The following is a 24,501-nucleotide window of genomic DNA, read 5'->3' as shown; positions in this document are numbered from 1 at the left end:
ATGTATAAATATTATTGGATTTTAAATACAGCTGTTCAATTTCTTTGACAATTCAAGTATTATCACATTAACAACACACTCCAAAAGGTCTTTAAATACCCCCATTGGCCTTGAAAGATAAAAAAATATAATTATTCATGTAAGCAAGGGTCTTAAATCAAAAAGAATGCACATATGTACAATATTTACTTGTTTTTGCTAACTACTGATAAAGATTTGGCCCTGAACCAAAATGAACAACTATGTAATAGTGTTGTGTTGTATTACACATTGAATACACAACTTGGAAAAAAATTACAGGTGAAATGAACCATCATAAACACATTTTGACCAATACACAAATAGAAATGGACATTTGTATTGGACTTACCTTGTCAAAACAGGGAAATATAATGTTGTTAATTAGATGAAAATGTTATCCAGAGTAAGACAAATGTCTCCCACATACACTACAAGAGTTGTCAAAGTTTAACTAACATTTGATCTTATGTACAGTTCAGTAAACACATGTTGTTGATAAATCCTTGATAAGGGGAAGTAACTCTTGTGGATTATTTAAAGTGATAAATTGATTGACACTAACAGACCTAGTTTTATTCACAACATTTTGTAATGTTATATTTTCAATTCTGAACTCTTTTAAAATTATACAGAATTTAAGAAATAAGATTTTTAATTTGCGTGGTTTCTCCAACAGTACTTTTTTGAGGTTCTTTAAAAATTTTCTATTGAGGGGTTTGTAGATTTTTGTTTTTTTTTTGTTTTTCAACTTATGATTTTTTATTGTCTCCTAATTATCTTCTGCCTCTATTTTAAGGTTAAATCAAATCATACAACTATAAACCTCATATCTTGGGGGCTCCAGTAGAGGATCCCCATTAGGTCACAATATCACTTTTAAAAATTGTTTCCTGTTGTATGCAGTATCCTCCATTCCGGACTATCCAGTACCTATTAACTATGCTTTTTGGTTGTTTTCTATAGACTCTTATACAGTATATTGTATATATATGCTCAAAATTTTTCAGAATAATTCAAAATTCTTTAAAAATTTCCATGAGCACCTTCTGCCATACTTGGCTTTGGATAGACTGAATACAACAATGTTAATGACAATGACTGAAATTCTAGTGACGCCTCAGTCATGGTTATATAGGTAGCATTATCTTTAACTTAAAGCTGACAAAACAAAATCATTTTATGTTATGTTATGTCAAGTATAATTTGATGAAGAATTACACGAACTTTAGCCTTGCATGTTTACTGTCTACATTTATAACTTTATAAAAAGATAAAGTTTGAAATTTTCACCTTCTTCAAGAAGTATTACAAACTGTAGGGTATCTGACCTGTTGCTTTTGAGCTCGAACTTGGTTAATTATAAAAAAGAAGATGTGGTATGATTGCCAATGAGACAACTCTCTACAAGAGACCAAATGACACAGAAATTAACAACTATAGGTCACCATATGGCCTTCAACAACGAGCAAAGCCCATACCGCATAGTCAGCTATAAAAGGCTCCGAAACGACAAATGTAAAACAATTCAAACGAGAAAACTAACAGCCTAATTTATGTACAAAATAATGAACAAAAAAACGAATATGTAACACACCCACTGAATTATAGGCTCCTGACTTGGGACAGGCACATACAGAATGTGGCAGGGTTAAATTAGTTTATTTGTAGTTCTTCCAAATTTTAATGTTAGATATGTTGTTCTTAATCACATAGATTTGATTTTTAAGTCATCTCTCAAGAGACAAACTTATATAAACATTTATATATAATTATTTTTAATGCTCTTTCGTTTATTGGGCGTTGTTAGGCCTTCAACAAATAACAAAACCTAAACCATGATAAAGCAGACTATAAAAGGCTTTGACATGAAAAAATGTGAAAAAATTAAAAGAGAAAAACAAGCTGCCTGGTTTATGTACTAAACATCAAACAAACAAAAAATACTGTAAATTCAGAAATTATTGTGTGCATTTATTATTGCAGTTTTTGAAAAATTAACAAAAATACTAGTTTGATTATTGCGATTTTAGGAAAAGCTTCATACACATAGATGAATCATATATTAGAATGCAAGTTCTTAGTATTGCGATACTCAAGGAGTCACATTATTCGCATCAATTAAAACCTCACATTAATTTCTAAATTAACAGTATTAAGTTTTGAATGCAAGTTTTATTGAACAATAGTAAAGGTACACTACAGCTCGGGTGGATTTTGCTTTGTCCACCGGCCCACCATGGGAGTGGGCACCGGGTGGGCAAAATTTGTACCTTGTCCACTCTGCCCACCTGTAGGAGTGGGCATTCAATTTCTTTTGTTTCATCTAAAGACTTGCAAGTACAATCACTTGAAAAAAGCAGATAAGCATTTGTAATCAATATTTTTACAAAAAAGAGATTATAGCTAGAGTGGGTACGGGTGGACTGCCCACGGTGGGCCGGTGGAAAAAGCAAAATCCACACGGGCTGTTGTGTACATTAAATATGCAAAAATCACATCTGTGTCAGCGTTGTTTCAACTCCTGTGACATACAATGTAAGTCAATTTATTCTATTGTTTCACAAAGGAAAATGATATTCTATCAAAGGATCTAACATTAAATGAAAACGTATTTTGCAAGGTAAGGGAGGCAACTCCATATTTCCATTTATATAATTCTAATGTAAAAATTCATTTTTAACTTCAGTTTAATAGTTAACCATGTCAAGGTTTTTACAAATATATTCTAAACTTCACTGAATAAAAAACCAAATTTGACAATAAATTGATAAAAAAATTCTTATCTAACTGTGGATTCATTCTTATATCTATGTGGATTTCATGTGTAAAGGTGAACAGCAATTTAAATACTCCATGAAATAGAGATTTGCAATAGGCTTGTATGCAGAATTTTTCCAACTATCCACGAAAATTTACAATTATTCCACAATCCACAAACATTGATACCCACTAAAATAAATGAATTTACAGTAATCGCCAAAATTCAGTGGCCATGGACCAGCGGGCAACCGCTTTAATTTATTTTGAATCCTTTATTTTGAATCCTGTCTAAGCTAGAATAGGGATATATATACAACATAGTATATTTTCCCAACTCTTATTTACAAATTACATTTTTGCCTCCCAAATTATAACTTTTCATTGTTTCAAAATTACCTTGAGAGGGGTTGTATATATATAAAGATAAGGAGATGTGGTATGATTGCCAATGAGACCACAATCCACCAAAGTTCAAATGAAGTTGTTGTAAGCAATTATAGGCAACCATACGGCCTTCAACAATGTGAAAAACCCATACTGTATAGTCGGCTATAAAAGGCCCTGACATCAAAAAAATAAAACAATTTAATTGAGAAAACTAACAGCTTAATTTATAACAAAACAATTTATGAAAAACAAATATGACAGACATGAACCACTGAACTACAGGCTCCTGACTTGGGACAGGCATATAAAGAATGTGGCAGGGCTAAACATGTTTGTGAGCGCTCAACTCTCCTTACCAGGGACAGTGGTGTTAACAGCACAACATAAGAACAAACTATAAAAAACAGTTGAAAAGGGTTTAACTCGACAGATCAATCCAAAGCTGAAAAACATATAACAACAAGTGAAACTGTGAGCAGTAAACTGTGAGCTACTGCTCACTGATGATACCCTTGCCCAAATATTTTGGTAAACATAAAGTTGTTGAGTGATGAATCTGAAAACGCATCGCACCGTATATATATAAGCTGACTCATATATTTTCAACTTCTTGGATGTCATGTGGAAAATGATGTAAGTGTTTGGTAAACAGGAAGTTGTTGAGTGATGAATCTGAAAACGCATCACACGGTATAGCTGACTCATATAAACCCTGAAACCAAATTTCAGAAATCCTTGTAATGTAGTTCCTGAGAAAATGGGACGAAAAATATTCATTGGACAGACAGACGGACTGACGGACGGACTGAGGGATGCTCATCTTATATCACCATACTTGGCAAAGCAGAATAAAAATAAAGAGATGTGGTATGATTCCCTGGAAGAGACAACTATCCATCAGAGTCTAAATGATGTTGATGTAAGCAACTAAGGGTGAAAAGGACGAGCATAACCCTTACCATATAGTCAGCTATAAGAGGCTCCTACATGATCAAATGTGAAACAAGAAAACCAGGGCTCATTTATACAAAACAATTAATGAAAAACAAATATGAAAACCACTGAATTACAGACTTGGGATAGGCACATAAAGAATATTAATGTGGTTGAGTTTAACCAATGTCTGTGAACCATCAATTCTCTTCCTAACCAGTCCTCTTTTCTTCATTTTTAATACAAAATATAAACAGTATGATTTTGTTCACAATCTATGTGTTATTGCCTATAGAGGTAGTTTTTGCCACATTAATTTTACACTGTTGTTAATTTTCATATCAAAACTGGCAACAATTTTGAAACACATGGATCTATAATATATAAAACATATTTTTAGACCTATCATCTTTGTACAGTCATCACTTGAGGAGAAAACTTTTACCTATCCCTGATGTTTAATTAATGTCCAGTGGCAAATATTTCATGAATATTCAGGACAGGGACAAATTAACAATTAAAACAATAGGGGTCTACTGGGATGATAGTTAGGAAATTTGGAATGCCAATGAAAAAATATAGGGTATAATGGAAAGGGACAAAAAATTTAGTCTTTAATTTGTAACAGCATGCCACTTAAAGATCCATTAAAGAGTTGATGCATTGTGGGTTCTAAACATGCAGAGAGTGTGGCACTCACTCAACAGGAGGCATAGGATCTAACATCCAGATTCAGATCAGACATGGCTTGGAATGGGAAGAAGACCAAAATCTTTAAGAGACCACAATTCTATACCCCAGTTACCCTTTACCTTACTAGCATATGAACATGGATCATTAAAGTCACTTTAAGAACAACAGTCTCTGTGAAAGTTATATGAATCTTTCTTGATAATTCACTTTTAGCACAGTATTCTGCTAAATAAATGTGGAAAGTGTCCACATGTGGACACAGATGATGCCCCCACTGCATATCATATAGTTATAAAGGGACATAACTGAAAAACGGTAAAAGTGACGCTACCCAAATTTGAACTTGATCTGAGTTTTGTGGTAATAAGCATTGTGTGTAAGTCTCATAACATTTGGTTGAGGCTGTTACTTAAGTAGAGAACAGAAACTAAAAATTCAGCAATTTTTCTATTTGTAATTAACACACATAACTCTAGAACGGTTGTGTATAAGTTTTATAACATTTGGTTGAGACAAACTAAAGTTAGAGAACGGAAACGAAAAATTCAGCAATGTTTATGTTAATAAAAGGACATAACTCAAGAATGGTAAACGTGTTCTCACCAAATTTCGTTCTCAATCTGTATTATGTAGTAATAAGCATTGTGTATAAGTTTCATAACATTTGGTTGAGGCAAACTAAAGTTAGAAAACGGAAACAAAAAATTTGAACTTGATCTTAGTTTTGTGGTAATGAATATTTTGTATAGGTTTCATAATGTTTGGTTGGGGCAAACTTAAGTTACAGAATGGAAACTAAAAAATTTGCAATCTTTCGATTTATAAAGGGGCATAACTCAATAATGGTTAAAGTGACACTACCCAAATTCAACTTGATCTGTGTTCTATCAGTGGAAGTCAAAATTAAACATTGCATTGTATAAAGCATTGATTGTAGTTGATTCAACTATAATCATGGACAAAGGAAGATAACTCCAATTTTAAAATAACTTGATATTTAGAAGAAAATAAAAATTTTGCAATTTTTCCATTTATAAAGAGGCAGAACTCTAGAACTGTTAAAGTGACACCACTAAAATTTAAACTTGATCTGTGTTTTGTGGTAATAAGCATTGTGTATAAGTTTCATAACATTTGGTTGAAGCAAACTTAAGTTAGAGAACGGAAACTAAAAATTTTGCAATTTTTCCATTTATAAATGGGCATAACTCTAGAAGGGTTAAAGTGACGCCACCAAAATTCAAATTTGATCTGTGTTTTGTGGTAATAAGCATTGTGTATAAGTTTCATAACATTTGGTTGAGGCAAACCTAAGCTAGAGAAAGGAAACTAAAAATTTTGCAATTTTTCCATTTATAAAGGGGCATTACTCTAGAACGGTTAAAGTGACGCCAACGGAAACCAATTTTGGGATGTATGTACCTATGTACGTAGACGGACAAGGGTAAAACTTAATGTAGCAGTGGGGGCATAAAAAGAAAGCACAAAAGTATAATATAAAGTTTGGCTGTACTGCCAGAAAAATCATCAAGGTACATAGACCAATCTCAAATCCCATTGAACTGAGGACAATCAGCGTAAATGACCTCATTGAAAAATTGGTTCTAGCTGTGTCACGAAATAACATTGTGACATAGGAAATGTACGGGTAAATGAACGAATTTAAAAGTCGTCTATGAAAAAACAACATAGTCCATAAATTCAGCAATATCAGTAAATTTCCTAATCAAAATGGCCAAGAGGTATATATTACCTCAGCATTTCTCTCAGATATTATATAAGAACAACTTGTTAACACCACAATTTTCTTTCAAAATCAATATAACACAAGCAAACCTAAGGACAAAAGTCCTGATTTATAATTCTCAACTGTATAAATATATAACTGATATACTGTGATATGAATTAAAGATTGATTTTATTTTCTAGCGGATGTCATATTTCATAGCCTACACAATTACACAAGTTTATCTAGTGTCATATTTCCTAGCTGAGAAGGTCCAGGCAAGACTACATATAGAACCACTGTCATGTATGTCTTATTCCATCAACAGAGGGGGTTCTAAAGGAAGTCCTTCAAAAAAAACAAACAAACCAAATTTTTTGAAGATGCTCCTCCCCCTTTTATTTCACAAATAAATAGAAATTACTTTGATGTGATTATCTTTAATGACAGACATAAGGCAAGCTTGTTATGGTATTATCTGCATGGATGGGTTGGTATCTGCCAATAAGACAGAAATACAACTACATATGTAACTAAAAAACATCCATAGGGCAATGATTACACTCTTAACAATAGACTGAATAGGAAAAAGTTTCTTATGAAAGTACCTGCATGGGTGAAATAAGTGGAACTGTAAGGTATTTGTTAATTAGACAACAACCCAACTACAAAAGAAACTAAAAGACATCTATAGGGTAACTTAAACTCTTTTAGCAATAGACAGAATAGGTATATATATCTCTCTTTAAAAAGTGTGACACCTTCAAGTAATTTCCAATACCAACAGCAGAACCAACTTTTCTTGGGTGCCACATGTGGAGCAGGATCTACTTACCATTTCGGAGCATCTGAGATCACCCTAGTTTTTGTGGGGTTCGTGTTGCTCAGTCTTTGGTTTTCTATGTTGTTTTGTGTACTATTGTTTGTCTGTTTGTCTTTTTCTTTTTTAGCCATGGCATAATTGTCAGTTTATTTTCAACTTATGAATTTGAATGTCCCTTTGGTATCCTTCACCCCTCTTTTTCTGCAGAAGATCTATGAATTCTGGCCTCATGAATCAGAAGTTATTCTTACCAAGTCAGGAATATGACAGTTATTTTCCTTTGATTCCATTGGTCGATAAAGTCAAGTGGTTTTTATATGAACTTCTCCCTTGTTGAATTTACCTTGGAGTTAGGTATTTTTGTTAATACTTTTAACATTATTTTCTGCATATGACAAGTTACTCATTTGACATTGCACTTTTTTCACAAACTGATACGCTACTAACAATTAACTATGTACTAGCATACCTCTTTGTATGAAACATAAAACTTTATACAACAGAAGAAACACAAATCTTTATACAAATGTAGAAACACAAAACTTTATACAACAGCATGACATTTTAATATCATTTGTAGATCAAAATTGCATTTGGATATCTGATATACCCTTTCATTCAAACCATCATGTGGCCAATACAAATATAATTACTATCTCATTAAGGTTTAAGACAATTTTTTCTTCATTTATTAAAATCTTGAATTCTTATAAATGAAAAGGTATTTCTTAGCCATAAATAACAGTTTCGACTTTGATGTCCTTCAAGCTTTTTAATCTATTGTCATAGTACATGCAATTATTGAAATTTTCTTAGCTTTTCTCACATAATTGAAATGATAGGGTCAAATAGAATGATCTGAGGTCAGGTCACTATGCCTGGACACAGGTCATTAATTGTTGAATTAAAGGAAAAAGAAATGTTTAGGTACAACAGCTGAAAAATAAATTTATTGAGATGGAAATCTTTTTCTGAAGTTATTCAGTTAACAATGTTTAAGGGCAGATTTTTAACAACAATTTGGTGGCAGGTTTTTTTTCTCCCGTATCCAATTCCGGTCTAGAAACATCTTTTCTATTTATTTTATTCTGAATTAATTATTATACTTTGTTCAGAAATTTTCTTTAAACGGGAATATTTTTTTCCCCATATTTTTGTTAATAAACAAGAAAAGAAGATCCTTACAATTTTACGAAATATTTCTTGATATATGTAAATTCTTATGATGACTTACACCCTGAAATTTAAGCAGCTTCATTTTGTTCTTGAAAAAAATGCAATAAAAACAAAAAATAAATAACTGTATTGATGTTGGTATAAGTCATATTTCAAACCAAAAAATTTTAAAAGTTGATGCAAGATTTCATAACATGTAATTGTTTGTTTTAATTGTCTTCAACACCTCCCTCAGTGGCCGAGTGGTCTAAGTAGTTACTACTGTAATCACTAGCCAGTCAACACTGAGGTTGTGAGTTCGAACCCCGCTCGTGCGGGTGCACGCGACTCTAATCTTAATTGACTAGGATTGTCAGTTTTCCTATCGAAAGTCGGTGGTTTTCTCCAGGCACTCCAGCTTCCTCCACCAATAAAAACTGGTGCTTAAAAGTGGCGTTAAAACACCAAAATTCAAAATCAAATCAACACCTCCCAAATAAACCAACATAAATCAAATTCTATTCATTTGCCACTAGACAAATTTAAAAGCAACAATCTATCGTTGAAAGATTACTATAAACTACAGGTAACTAATTTTCGCAAATACTTTCTCGTGGCTAGCGCTTTCTAGCAGACATCATTATGATTAATTTTCACGATTTTCTAACTTGTTTTAGGTATTCATATGAAAGATAATCATAGTTTTACTTATTTATATTCAGGTTATTTGCTACTCCCAAAACTCGGGAAGATAAAGAGCTTGTGATAATTAGTTGGGTCACAGTATTCTGATCTATTGACAACTATGAATTGTTTCAATTTCCCCAAAAAACCAACAAATTCAGTCTTCAATATAATTATATAAATACATATATATCCTTTAAATGCATAATTGGAAAGTCTATCTAGGTGTGTTACTGTGACTTGACTGTAAGTGTTGCTCTTCACCTATTGCAGTTTATTCAAAGTTCTGACCAAATTTAAAATTTGTTTTATCAAACCAGACTGTTCAATTGGTCAGAAATTAAAACGAACTGCTGAAGAAAATCAGTCAAGTCATGAAAGTGCAATTTGGTCAGAATTTTGAATAGACTGCAATAGGCAGAGAGCAACACTTACAGTCAAGTCACAGTAATTTCCCTCACTGGACATCCAAGTTTTTGAAACCCATTGAAGTTTTGCAAATCCTACACCGACCAATGACAATGATATTTTTTCTAACTATTCTGAGACTTGATTTTTGAAATCTAAAATGCGCTGATTCAGCAGTAGAACATCATTGGTTACTTTATCCTTTTCTGTCACTTAAAAGAAAACATAGAAATGACCATTCCATTAGCTTAATGGAAAATAATTGTCAATTGTAACTTATTTCAGATCGGATATTGAAAAGTTTTCCGGTTAAATGGATAACAACATTAGAAGTGTAACATCTTGAGTTGTGGACCTCTGACAGGCCAAAAAAATGTAACCATAAAATTCTCATGCCAGCTAACTCTTCAAGTTTAATGAACATTTAAGGTTAAGCACTGTTAAAGTTCTGATATTTTTGTTTAAGCACTGTTGAAGTTCAGAATTTCCCTTATATAGTTTCTGTATAATATTTAAATAAATAAATTCATTTTAACTACCTACCTAACCTTTTTTTTCTGCCAGAAGGCAGGAAACAAGTATATACATATTTATATTTTTGGACTAATTCTGAGATCTCATAAAATTCAAAATCTCAATAACACTAAAAAATATAAATATTCGTTTGATTATAAATTATAACAAAAAGAAATAGCGATGATTGTTTCTTTCTTAAAGTGAAAAGGTAAACTTTTTAAAATAGTTCTCATGATTTTTTGGGGCTCAAATTGCTGAACCTTTAAAGTCTTCTGTGCAAGGTTTTATTGGTCCTTTGTCTTTTGTGGAGATAATGCTCAGCTGCAGAATTGCAGAAATAATTGTAAATTTTATATGAGGATTAAATAAAAGAGAAATGGACATCATCTACTAGACACTACTAATTCAACAAAGCTAAACTAAGGGCATAATGAAGACCATGCCCAACTGCTACTTATATATAATTATATATTAGTATAAATGCATCTAGATATATCTAAAATCACCAATATTTTATGACCATATAATGACCACTATATCACTTTATGCACAGCTGAAGCAAGATTGCAAAGTAAGAGGATTATGTGAAGAGAAATACAGAAAAAGCTGGCATATTTATTTATATTCCAAAATCTGCCTTCAGATCATAGGAGATTTAAACTAATTCATCTGATCATGGGATTTTATTCATAATATACAGCATTAATGCGGATTTCACAGTGGAGAAATTAACCTTACCACACTTTGACACTGCTACTTAAACAGAGGTGACTGCAATATAACATGCAGAATTAATGCGGATTTCACAGTGGAGAAATTAACCTTACCACACTTGGACACTGCTACTTAAACAGAGGTGACTGCAATATAACATGCAGAATTAATGTGGATTTCACAGTGGAGAAATTAACCTTACCACACTTGGACACTGCTACTTAAACAGAGGTGACTGCAATATAACATGCAGAATTAATGCGGATTTCACAGTGGAGAAATTAACCTTACCACACTTTGACACTGCTACTTAAACAGAGGTGACTGCAATATAACATGCAGAATTATAGCAAATTTAACTGTAGAGAAATTAATCTTTTAGTTCTTGGTCACTGCTTCTTAAACAGTGGCGACCGCAATATAAGAACACTACAACCAAAGTAGCAAAATGACCAGCAAATGACCAACACAAATACTAAATATAGCACCTGCCTTACAGCTTATTTATGGTATGCAAGTTGACAGTTTATAATAAGTAATTTACTGCCAGCCTCAGATTCAATTATCAATCGAATTAAGTTAAAGTTGCATTCATTTATTGTTTTTAAAAATAAAGAACTAGACTTGTTTAGTATGACCATCAGAATTTAAAGGGTAAAAATACAAAACGATAAAGATAAAGGACAGAATATAATAAAAGCCTAATAAGGGAACCTTGTACACAATGACCAAACATTATATATTTACTTTTCTCAAACTGCACATGACATCTTTATTCTAAATCTGTCCTATTTGACATCTTAGTGTAAGAGAGAACATGGTGTATTCAAAAGTTGAAATTAAGCTTTGAACTAGGTTTGAATTAAGGCAGGTACTCTTAAATTGGTACGTACTTTGTGTCTTTTGTCTTTTGTCTGTCAGGGTTTCATACAAAATGTTCTTCAGTCAATGCTTTAAACCCCAAAAAAATTCAAAAAGAAGGGCAAGCATTCAATTCTTATTATTTTTATCTTTTTAATTGATGTCTTTTGTTAAAATTGATTGACATTGAGAGTATGTTAACTAATTGGTTCTGTTTTCTATGGATGATCAGAAGCATTGAATTTCCTAATGCTCAAAATTACAAAATTCTGTAGAAATCAAAGAGGCCAAATATCTTCCTTATGACTTCTACAGACCACTAATTGTTTAACCAGATTTCCTTACATATTGTAATTGTGGAAACTCAAGTATGATGATGGCTGAAAAGTCTGATTTCACTTTGAACTAAAATTCCCTAAAGTAAAATGAATATTTAGTGACCTATTGCAATCTCATTCAATCTACTCATTTATATTTATTTCAAAGTAATCCAGTTTTGTTTAAATATGCTGTCATATAAAAAAAGGGGGCCTTTAGGGACTTGAATATAAAATTAAAATATAACTTATAATAAAACTTATACCAACCACATCCCAAATTCCCATAACACATAATAAATTCACATACACATCAATGAAAAGTCTTTTAATTGGTTTTCAAACATAGCATAATACTAAACATAGCTTTTCAGAAAAAACTACATGCTCAATAAAAAATCGGATATGGAACAAACTTTCAAGTACATAATAAAGCCCTCAGGGATCTCTGTAATAAAACTTAACTCAGTTCTTGTGAAGTACAAAATTTGTGCTTGAAACACCAAAACCATTTTTTTTTTAATTTGAGTAAGATACTCCTACTTGGAATTTTTTTATGACCACAAGGCCTGTTGTCACTATAAAATTTTCCATCAAAAACTTGGTTCAAGTCAGCTGTTGTCACAATCAAATTTTTTCATCAAAAACTTGGCGAGAAAAAGGCAGGAGTTCAATGTTAACAAGAGAAATAAAATGCTCCGCTGGGGCGCAGCTTGATACGACCGCAGAGGTCGAACCCTGAACAGTTGGGGCAAGTATGGACACAACATTCAAGCTTGATACAGCACTGAATTTGGATTGTAATTAAATATTTGACACAGCATAGGTTTCTCACACAGAATGAAAGTAGTCTAAGAACTTAAAAAATTTTTAATCTACCTATTCAAACCATATCATTATTATTTGCTTTTATATATAAATCAGAAATAACCAATTTAAAATGGAAAATTTTAAAGAAAAAAAAGGAAAAAAAAATCCCCCCCCCCCCCCCAAATTTTTTGAAACCCCCTTATGATTCATCACCCCCAAACTCAATCCCAGCCTTCCCTTTGTGGTATGGTACCTTGCAGTACAATTTCAGAGAGATCCATACACTTGAACACAAATTATTGTCTGGAAACTAGAAAAATGCTTGGGTTTTTTGCACCTTTTTGGCCCCAAATTCCTAAAAGTTTAGGGCAATTACCCCCAAACTCAAACCCAGCTTTCCCTTTGTGATATGGAACCTTGCAGTACAATGTCATAAAGATCCATACACTTACACACAAGTTATTGTCATGAAACTAGAAAAATGCTTGTTTTTTTGCCCCTTTATGGCCCCTAATTCCTAACATTTTGAGACAATTACCCCCAAAAACAATCCCAGCCTTCCCTTTGTGGTATGGTACCTTGCAGTACAATTTCAGAGAGATCCATACACTTGAACACAAGTTATTGTCTGGAAACTAGAAAAATGCTTATTTTTGGCCCCTTATTCCTAAACGTTTTGGGCAAGTACCCCCAAACTCAATTCCAGCTTTCCCTTTGTGATATGGAACCTTGTAGTACAATTTCATAAATATCCATACACTTACACACAAGTTATTGTCATGAAACTAGAAAAATGCTTGTTTTTTGCCCCCTTATTCCTAAAATTTGGAGGCAATTACCCCCAAAATCAATCCCAGCATTCAAACCCTCAATCAGCATCATTTAACAGTAATATCTAAAAATGGAAATTACATAATAAAGGTATTAAAATAGAAAATGACATCATAGTCATGGCTAAAAATAAACAAAATCCTTAATCAGCAACATTTTACAGTAATATCTAAAAATAAAATTCCTTTGTAACCATAAAAGCCCATTTAAATACATCATGACAGATATTAAAATAGAAAATGACATCATAGTCATGGCTAAACATAGCAAAAACCTTAATCAGCATCATTTAACAGTAATATCTAAAAATAAAAATTTCTTTGCAACCATAAAAGTAAAATAGAAAATGACATCATAATCATAGCTAAAAATAAACAAAAATTTTTTTTATTACCAAATTTTAAATGGAGTTTATTAAACTAAAACAATAAATTTGCAACCATAAAACCCCATTTAAACACATCATAAAAGTATTAAATAATTCAACTACATCATAAGGCTATAAAAATAGAAAATGACTTCATAGTCAAGGCTAAAGGTAAACAAAAAACCTTCATCAGCAAAATTTTATATTGGCAAATTTCCAATGAAGTTTATTATACTAAAATTGTTGGCAAATTTCCAATGCATTTATTAACAATAAAGTTATTGGCAAATTTCCAATTTACATAATTTAAAAGCAGTGTAAGTGAGATATTTAAATGAGTTTGAATTACCAACCTTACACTGCTTTTAAATAATGTTTTGTACTTATTTGTCTATTAACCTGGAAACCCTTGTTTTTTCACCTTTTTTTCCCTTATTATTTAAAGGTTTGAGCCATAACCCTACCCCAAAGCCAATTCTTAAATTCCAATGTAACCTAAATTTACAATATACATAACTTCAATTTAAGTTTTTGATAAAATCAAACCACATCATTATTATTTGCTTTTATATCTAAATCAGAAATAATTAACCAACTTTAAGTGGAAAATTTTCACACATCACGCCCCCCCAAACTCAATCCCAGCCTTCAGTTTGTGGTATGTTACCTTGCAGTACAATTTCACAGAGATTCAATTACTTAAACACAATTAATTGTTGGAAACTAAAAAAAAATGCTTATTTTTAACCCCTTTTTTAGCCCCTTATTCCTAAACAATTGAGCAATTATCCCCCAAACTCAATTCCAACTTTCTCTTTGTGATCAGAATTAACCAACTTAAAATGGAAAATTTTAAAGAAAAAAAAAAAGGAAAAAAATCCCCCCCCCCCCCCAAAAAATTTTTTTGACCCACTTCCCTTTGTGGTATGGTACCTTTAAGTACAATTTCAGAGAAATCCATACACTTGAACACAAGTTAATGTCTGGAAACTAAAAAAATGCTTATTTTTGCCCCCTTTTTTGGCCACTTATTAATATATGTTTTGGGCAAACATTTTACAATAATATTTAAAACTGAAATTAATTTGTAACCTTAAAATTAAATAGAAAATGACATCATAGTCATAGCTAAAAATAAACAAACTATTGGTAAATTTCCAATGGAGTTTATTATATTAAAACAATAAATTTGCAACCATAAAAGCGCATTAAAATACATCATAAAAGTATTAAAAAAAATTTAACTACATCATAAGGCTATTAAAATAGAAAATGACATCATAGTCAGACTTAAAGGTAAACAAAAAACCTTCATCAGCAAAATTTTATATTGGCAAATTTCCAATGAAGTTTATTATACTAAAATAATTGGCAAATTTCCAATTTACATAATTCAAACATAGTGCAGGTGAGATATTTAAATGAGTTTGAATTACCAACCTTACACTGCTTTTAAATAATGTTCTTTACTCAATTATTTGTCTATTAAAATGGAAACCCTAGTTTTTTAACCTTTTTTCCCCTTATTCCTTAAACGAAAAAAAATAATTACCCCTTTTTTGACCCCCCCCCCCCTATGATTCATCACCCCCCTTCCCCCCCAAACCAAGCTCAATAACAGCCTTGCCTTTGTGGTATGGTACCTTGTAATACAATTTTAGAGAGATCCATACACTTGAACACAAGTTATTGTCTAGAAACTAAAAAATGCTTATTTTTCACCCCTTTTTAGGCCCCTTATTACTAAACGTTTTGGGCAATTACCACAAAACTCAATTCCAGCTTTCCCTTTGTGAAATGGAACCTTGTAGTAAAATTTCAGAAAGATCCATACACTTACACACAAGCTATTGTCATGAAACTAGAAAAATGCTTGTTTTTTGCCCCCTTTTGGCCCCTTATTCCTAAAATTTCGAGGAAATTAACCCCAAAATCAATCCCATCATCGACCCTTTGTGATATGGAATCTTGTAGTACAATGTCAAAGAGATCCATACAATAACACACAAGTTATGTCTGGAAGTTACAAAAATGCTTATTTTCGGCCCCTTTTTGGCCCCTAATTATTTAACTGTTGGTACCATAACCCCCAAAATCAATCCCCACCTTCCTATTGTGGTATTGAACCTTATGGTAAAATTTCATAGAGATCCATTCACTTAAACTAAAGTTAGAGTGCGAAAACCATTGTGTATTCGGACGACGACGCCGGACGACGACGACGCCGGACGACGACGACGACGACGACGACGACGACGACGACGCCAACGTCATACCAATATACGACCACAAAATTTTTTTGCGGTCGTATAAAAAGGCTCCAAAAACTTCTCAAGAGAATGACTGCATTGCACTGTCACTGTGTATTAACATTTTGAGAATTAGAAATCATACAAGAGTGAGAAGAAGGTGGACCAGTTTGCTTGGAGGAAGACAGAGAAAAATCCAATCAAATTCAGGATTTACTTTGGAATGGGGAAAGCCTCATTCATTCTGCTTCTTGCAAAAGTTACACCACTGATTGAAATAAATTCATCTATCATTTCATTTCTCTACAATATAAATTTTCTTTTACTCTCACCCATTTGTTCTCGTCCTGAACATGCATGAAATACTTGCCACTGGAAATTAAGCAACCAACAATCAATCAATCACTAGAACCCATCCTGCTTTTCCTGCTAATTGATCAAAGAGTTTCTCAGTTGGAGTTTTCCTAAATTTTACACCTATTAACAGTTATTCTATAGCTAATTGACAATTTTGATCACTTTGAAAATCTAAAAATTATCACATGTTTATTGTAATTGCATCATAAAACTGACCACACATTTCATGTCGTCACCTTAGTGACCCAATACCACAACAAAAATCCAATTATTTATTTTCCAAATGTATGAAATCATACCAGTAAACACCATTACTGTGGACAGTTATAGGATTACTATCTTTTTATTTTTTTTCAATTCAATTGTCGCAACGCCTTAAACAAATCAAATCTTTTTGTGTTTTGGTCAACTAGAATCTATTCAATCGCTATACTGCACCTGACCAGGAATAAAGAAATGCCTTCTCTTATTACAAAAGAAAGTTCAATTTATGTAAAGAATTTGAAAAACTTTTAAATCAAGTTTTTGCTTGTTAATCCACCCAAATAATATGAAAGAAAGGGATAGCTTTTTACATGAAATACATTTTCTACACCATTTTATCATAGTTTATGCATAAATAACAAATAAATATGAAACTGGGTGATAATATAAAATATTCAAAATAAATTACATATATGTACTGCAAAAGTATAAAATTGACCTCAAATTACAAAGTTTTGTACAAACAACAATTTAAATTCAAATTTAAACCAGTAGTAAGCTCATTAAAAATAAAAATATTTTTCTATCTGTCCAAACCAGATCCTGTATAACTATTGTTTTCAAATAAGAAGTCCCCCCTCCAAAAGAAACAAATTTTAAAGTGAGGACTCATAAACAAGACAAAGTGGAAAACAATAAAAATTTTAAACAGAAATGTTAAAACTTCTGAAAAATATATATATATATATATATACATGTAAATATGTGGCAACTACTGTCAAACTGATCATTTGAGTACAATTAAGTGGGATTGGTGGCCGTGTATTTGTGAATAATATAAATCTTGAGAGAAAAATCTTTACTTTTGCATATCAAATCTTTATTGTCTCTCAAAACACATAACATATCTGTTAAACACAACAGTGTTATACCATACTCTGTATTTTTGCAACTAATTACCAGAAACAAATGCTGGTGAAAATACTATCTCTTTTACTTATAAACGTCCCTTCAGAGTTGATCTTCTATTACTTACATCAAGGTGTCATTTTCAATTACGTCCCAATAATCGGAGTAAACAAGTAACATTTAAATGTCTATCCTGAAAACGGAATCTCCCAGGAAATATGTAATTACTGCTGTCATTTCCATGGCAAAATTTACTGTCAACTTATTCCCAAGGAAACTTTTCCTCATATAGCAAAAATTATTTCCAATGTAGTTCAGACCTAATTTTCTACTAACAAAGTTGTGAAGTTAGGCAAATTACCTCTTTTAATTTCATCCTAAATTCAATATGGTGTTCATAAATGACATAATTGTTCACATGGACAAATCTTTAAAGGGGCATAACTTCTTGAAAATTATCTCTGAGTATGAAATAGTAAGCAGTTAGTGATAACTTTTGTTGACAGATATCTGTTGATAATGCATTTAACAAAGAATATTGCAGAGATTTTATCACAATTGTAACTTTTCAAACCTCCAAAGTAGGAGATCTCTCTCTCATGTCTCTTGCCAATATTAATTAGAAACCTGCTTTGCCTAGGAAGTATTTTTTAACATTGTTTTGTAAATGTTTTATCTGATTTCTGAAAATAAAATTATTAGTATAACAAATGGCTGATCATCATTCAAATGAATTCATTCCTTGGTGAAATCAACATGATCAATATATGCTAAAACATCAGATAACAGGGCACTTGATATACTGTGTTTTGACAGCAATTCATAAATCTTTACTGGTACAAAACCACTTAGACATGGACCATTCATCTTTTTCTTGGAACAAACAATTTTTCTCTATTATAATAAAACAAAATTTCAAAAATTTCAATAACATACAGGAACAAGAAATTTGTTTGAAATTACAATTTTTTCTCTTCCTTAATGAAACAATTTTTTTTATCAAGCAATCTATGATCAGATAATTTTATTTTTCTAATCCATCTCCCCATACTCCTCCCACAAAAGATAATTGGTTGGTTCCTTAAAATGATGAAACATATTTTTGTTAAATGGTGATGGAAGCAGAAATCAGAAATTTTCTGCCAAATTGGACATCTGTTTATACTGTCCAATGATTTCCAAATTTTGAAAAAAAATATCTGCAAGCTCTCAATGAGACAGCAAGAGACTATAAAACAAATCTATACTACTAAAATAACAAGGTCAAATTTGTTAGCCTGCATGACGTAAAAACGACGAATCGAAGAATTCAACTTCATATATCACTAATATAGGACAATAGCCTTGATTAAAAATTACACCATTCCAGGACTTTTGTTTTCCACATAATTAATATTACCAATAATTAACAAGTTCCGGTTCGAATCGGATACTAATATCAATAGTATACATCGCATGTAGTTTCCAGTTTTAGTAGGATAAACTGTTAACACAGAGATATGTCTCGCCTATTTGTTATTTTGATAATGCAAATGTTGAAATTAAAATAGAAATACTTTAACATGTAAGTTATGCAAATATTCAAAGTCAATGAACCATGACTGAAGGTACAGGGCTAAACAATCTCCATGGAAATGAGATGTGCCAATGCTAATACAACTGCAAACCAAATACCATTCCCTTTAAACAAACCTAAACACAAACATTAACTTGTAAACTATGTAAAAGTTTCAAAGTCAATGAACCATAATTAGGGAGTGGGGTTATATAATCTCCATGGAAATGAAACTTGCAAATGCCAATACATATCATTGACCTACCACTAGTGGTTCATCTTAAACTGACCTAATCACAAACTTATACATGTAAACTAAGTTTCAAAGTCAATAGACTTTGACTGAGGGGGCGGGGCCAAATAATCTCCATGGAAATGAGATGTGCCAATGCTTATAAAACTGCATACCAATATCATTGACCTACCACTAGTGGTTCCCCATAAACTGACCTAATCATAAACTAATACATGTAAACTAAGCAAAGTTTCAAAGTCAATAGACTTTGACTGAGGCCAGAGGGGGTGGGGCCAAATATCAAATATCATTGACCTACCACTAGTGGTTCACCATGAGCTAGACCTAATCACAAACTAATACATTGCTGCCACTGACAACAGTATACCTATGTCTCGCTTTTTGACTCCGTCAAGGCAAGACAAAAACCAGGACGGGTTCAAACAGAAAGATTTTGAAAGCAGAGAAAACTGTGGACCTTAATATAATCTGCATGACTTTATCAGATGACAAGACGAATACTAAAAATCCGGCCTAAAAAATAAGGCGTAGGCATTTAATTCAGTCATGTAACCTCGATGTCATAGTTGTGTTCTAGTTAAACCCTAAAAAGACAAACATACATTGAACACCAGCTGTAAAACTATAAATACCTACCTTAAAGCTTGCTGTCTTTCTTCTAAACTTTCCTTCTTCTGGGGTGACGAGTCACTCATGACTACTGTAAATCCACTTATGACCCTTTACCATTTTTCCTATAAAAAAAAAACAAAAATATTTTATAAACACTAACAAAATAATTTGATGATGTTTGATGATGATGAATGGCTGTTTAACTTTCAGCAAATTAAATGCATTTTCAGCAAAATAAAATGCTAATACAATATGAATGTTTACCCTGATTTGTACTAAACTGACATGCAGAGTCATATTTTTCACGTGCTAATTCACAAGGTAACATTCCACAGACCTATCACCCTACCTGGACACATTATTCTGACTTCAAGCTGACCAGTCTTCACTCTTTCTTCTTAATGCCACTTGCTTAGGGTAGCAGCAGAAAATACAAAGTTTAAGTCTTTGGTTTGACCGCTTCCACAAGACCACTGAGGCGGTCAAAATAATTTGAGTTTAACTACTTAGCATTTGTGTTCTCCAACGCATAATAGTACTGTAAATTCAGAAATTATTGAGTGCATTTATTATTGCGATTTTGTCATTTTAGACTAAAATGCGATTTTAAGTTTTGCGATATTGAGAAAAATCATGATTAATTCACATAAAAATTTCAAAATGTGAGTTTAAATTGTTGTGATTATAACCCTGTCGCATTTTTCGCAATAATAAAAACATCACAATAATTTCTGAATTTACAGTAATATATTATTGACATCTACATTCTGCTCAAACTGGTACTGGGGCAGTCTTAAATCTGCAATAAGGTGCAAGTTTTGCTCTGTGTTAAAGGGGTCAAACTGGCTATGAGATGAAGAACAGCAATAAAAGTGCTTTACCTTAGTTTGTGTTTTGTCATGAGATATTTTAGACTTTACAATAACGGAATTTTGATCAGATCTGTGAACATTTATATAACATTTACAACAATGTATAGTGAAAGTATGCATATTTGGTGGTTGTCGTTGTTGACATGGTTCATAGGTGTTTCTCATTTGTTTCTCGTTTTTTATATAGATTAGACCGTTGATTTTCCTGTTTGAATTGTTTGTCACTAGTCATTTTGAGGCCCTTCAGTGTGAGCCAAGGCTCTGTGTTAAAGGCTGTACTTTGACCTATAATTGTTAACTTGTGACTTGGATGGAGAGTTGTCTCATTGGCAATCATACCACATCTTCTTATTTATATGGGTACCTAGAGAGTGACGGAGGATTATAGATCTCATCTGTGGATCTTCAAATGTTTATCTTTTAGGAATCTTATATTGTTATCATATAATTAATTACCTTTTCCCTGGACGATTAGTTAGGTGTTTCAGTTTGTAAATAGAGAATATCAGTGTACTTATTACGTTGTGAACTCAACAGTTCTCTTAAGATATGGTGGAGGAATAATACTACAACAGAACAGAACTTCTAGTCATCATTCAATCAGAACCACTCAATACCAAAAAAATTACATTAAAATAAAGAACTATAGATGCTGCATTGTCAAACAAATAATGCAAAGAAAAGTGACTGGACCAAAATGGCAGGTCACTTTGCTATTTAACCAAGAAAATATAGAATTAGGAATATGTCAAATAAATTATACCCAATGCTTGTTTGTACTGCTAATGCTATTTTTGCAGATTTAAAAAAAAGACAAATGTTGTGATTCTTGAGCACAGCACAACATGCCTGCAAACATGTTCAACCTCGCCACATTTTGTATGTGCCTGTCCCAAGCCAGGAGCCTGTAAATCAGTGGTTGTTGTTGGTTGCCGTCTGTATGTGCCTGTCCCAAGCCAGGAGCCTGTAATTCAGTGGTTGTTGTTGGTTGCTGTCTGTATGTGCCTATCCCAAGCCAGGAGCCTGTAATTCAGTGGTTGTTGTTGGTTGCTGTCTGTATGTGCCTGTCCCAAGTCAGAAGCCTTTAATTCAATGGTTGTTGTTTGTTGCTGTCTGTATGTGCCTGTCCCAAGTCAGAAGCCTCTAATTCAGTGGTTGTTGTTTGATGCTGTCTGTATGTGCCTGTCCCAAGCCAGGAGCCTGTAATTCAGTGGTTGTTGTTGGTTGCTGTCTGTATGTGCCTGTCCTAAGCCAGGAGCCTGTAATTCAGTGGTTGTTGTTGGTTGCTGTCTGTATGTGCCTGTCCCAAGCCAGGAGCCTGTAATTCAGTGGTTGTTGTTTGTTGCTGTATATCATATTTGTTTTTTTGTTTATTGTTTTGTACAAAAATCAGGCTGTTAATTTCTCATTTCAAGTCATTTACATTTTTCATTTGCGAGCCTTTTATACATGTAGCTTGCTATGTGGTATGGGTTTTGCTTATTGTTGAAGGCTGTACCTTGACATATAGTTGCTAACTTCTAAGTTATTTGGTTTATGATTACATGGGATAATGGTGGAGAGTTGTCTCATTGCCAATTATACTTCGGTACATCTTTAAGGTGGTACATTACACTACAGGGAGATAACTCTGTAAAAATCAGCTGAACATTTTAATCACGTTCTATAGTTAAGGAAATATTAAGCTTCTCAATGATCAAAATTAGTGTTTGTCAAACTGCTATATATCCAATGAAATTTTTCCTATAAAGTGTGTGGTTAAAGCTTTTTGAAATTTTTATATTTTTGTCAGAGGGTTAACATGGTTAAAGTAAATATTTTGTCAAAATTTTTTGAAAATTAAACGAGCCAAATTAATTTTAGTCAAGGTGTTTGGTACCACCTTAAATAAATAGAACAGCCTAATTTTTTTTAAAGGCCAATTTTCATACTTAATGTAAAACATCCAATCTTTGTCACCTTACATTGAAAACAGCATAAATTGATCAAATTAACTAATAAACTTACTTATTCAAAATGATGTACAGTAAATTCAGAAATTATTGCCTGCATTTATTATTGCGATTTTTGAAAATTTAACAAAAATGTGAGTTTAATTATTGCAATTTTAGGAAAAGCTACATATGGATGTATGTATTTGATATCAGAATGTGAGTTCTTATTATTACGATATTCAAGTAGTCGCATTATTCGCATTAATAAAAACCTCGCAATAATTTCTGAATTTAAAGTATCTAGTTTCCCTTTTGTTATCAGACACCTTTCCGTCAGAATAATTTGCCTCTAATTATAATGAATGTCACTGTTTTCAAAAAAGATTACATAAATTGTATAAGTTAATATAAAACTCAACAGAAATTCTGATTACAAAAGTTCGTCTCTGTTTCAGTCAGCAGATTATAAGACTGCATGATTATCATATCGTTAGAAGAATAATTAGTGTCTGATATTTTCCCGTATAAAGAGGCTTATTTCATATTATAACATTATCAACTTGCAGATTAATTAGAGACATACATAAGAGTGTGATGTCAATATTTCAAAACAAGATTTATCCAGCATATTCTACATTCTGCAAAAGTACATTCTTGGAAATAAGAATTAGGGGCAGCATATATATAGATAACCGTTATTTGAATATTGTATGAATAAGAGCAAGTACACTTTAAATAAATGAAAATAAGTTGAAATATTCAAGATTATTCCATATTAATATTATTTTATTAGATTTTTCTATATAAATTGGATTTTGAATAAAAAATTTAAAAAAACAAATTAACCTGAAAAAATAAGTGATATTCACCACAATAAATGTCAGCATAATTATAATGAAATGTTTGATGAACAGTTGGTTCTGGTAAATAATTGTCATTGAATATGATGGCCTCAGTGAATATCAGTTTTTTCAAAAGTCAGTAAACCACATATTTATCTCATCAAAACACAGTAATTGTATAATATTTACTAAAAAAAATAAGAACACAAAACAATACATCTATATATATATAGAAATAAAATGCTCCGTTGGGCACAGCTTGATACGACCGCAGAGGTCGAACCCTGAACAGTTGGGGCAAGTATGGACACAACATTCAAGCATGATACACACTGAATTTGGATTGTGATTAAATATTTGACACAGCATAGGTTTCTGACACAGAATGAATGTGGTCTAAGAACTTATAAATTTTTAATTTACCTATTCAAACCATATCATTATTATTTGCTTTTATATATAAATCAGAAATAACCAATTTAAAATGGTAAATTTTAAAGAAAAAAAAAAAATCCCTCCCCCCAAATTTTTTGAACCCCCTTATGATTCATCATCCCCAAACTCAATCCCAGCCTTCCCTTTGTGGTATGGTACCTCGCAGTATAATTTCAAAGAGATCCATACACTTGAACACAAGTTATTGTCTGGAAACTAGAAAAATGCTTGTTTTTTGCCCCTTTTTGGCCCCAAATTCCTAAATGTTTA

The 24,501-nt window shown here is 32.1% G+C and overlaps 1 protein-coding gene across 2 annotated transcripts in view; it reads right to left on the bottom strand.

Annotated features, from left to right (window-relative positions):
* The window catches only part of LOC127723376 (nuclear receptor coactivator 3-like), a 187,249-nt gene that overhangs the window by 144,770 nt on the left and 17,978 nt on the right, over positions 1-24,501 (bottom strand). Inside the window, exon 2 of one of the 2 annotated variants that reach the window (XM_052229953.1) lies at positions 20,173-20,270. In XM_052229953.1, coding sequence (XP_052085913.1) covers positions 20,173-20,231 — 59 coding nt within the window. In that variant the 5' untranslated portion in view covers positions 20,232-20,270. Of the gene's footprint in view, positions 1-370; positions 1,134-20,172; positions 20,271-24,501 lie in introns of those variants that run through there. The other variant, XM_052229955.1, reaches the window with a different exon arrangement.

The sequence above is a fragment of the Mytilus californianus genome, unplaced genomic scaffold (assembly GCF_021869535.1).
Source record: "Mytilus californianus isolate M0D057914Y unplaced genomic scaffold, xbMytCali1.0.p SCAF_13, whole genome shotgun sequence".
Lineage (NCBI taxonomy): Eukaryota > Metazoa > Mollusca > Bivalvia > Mytilida > Mytilidae > Mytilus > Mytilus californianus.
The sequence above is the reverse complement of the archived record's forward strand: the minus strand, read 5'-3'. Positions and strand labels throughout refer to the sequence as shown.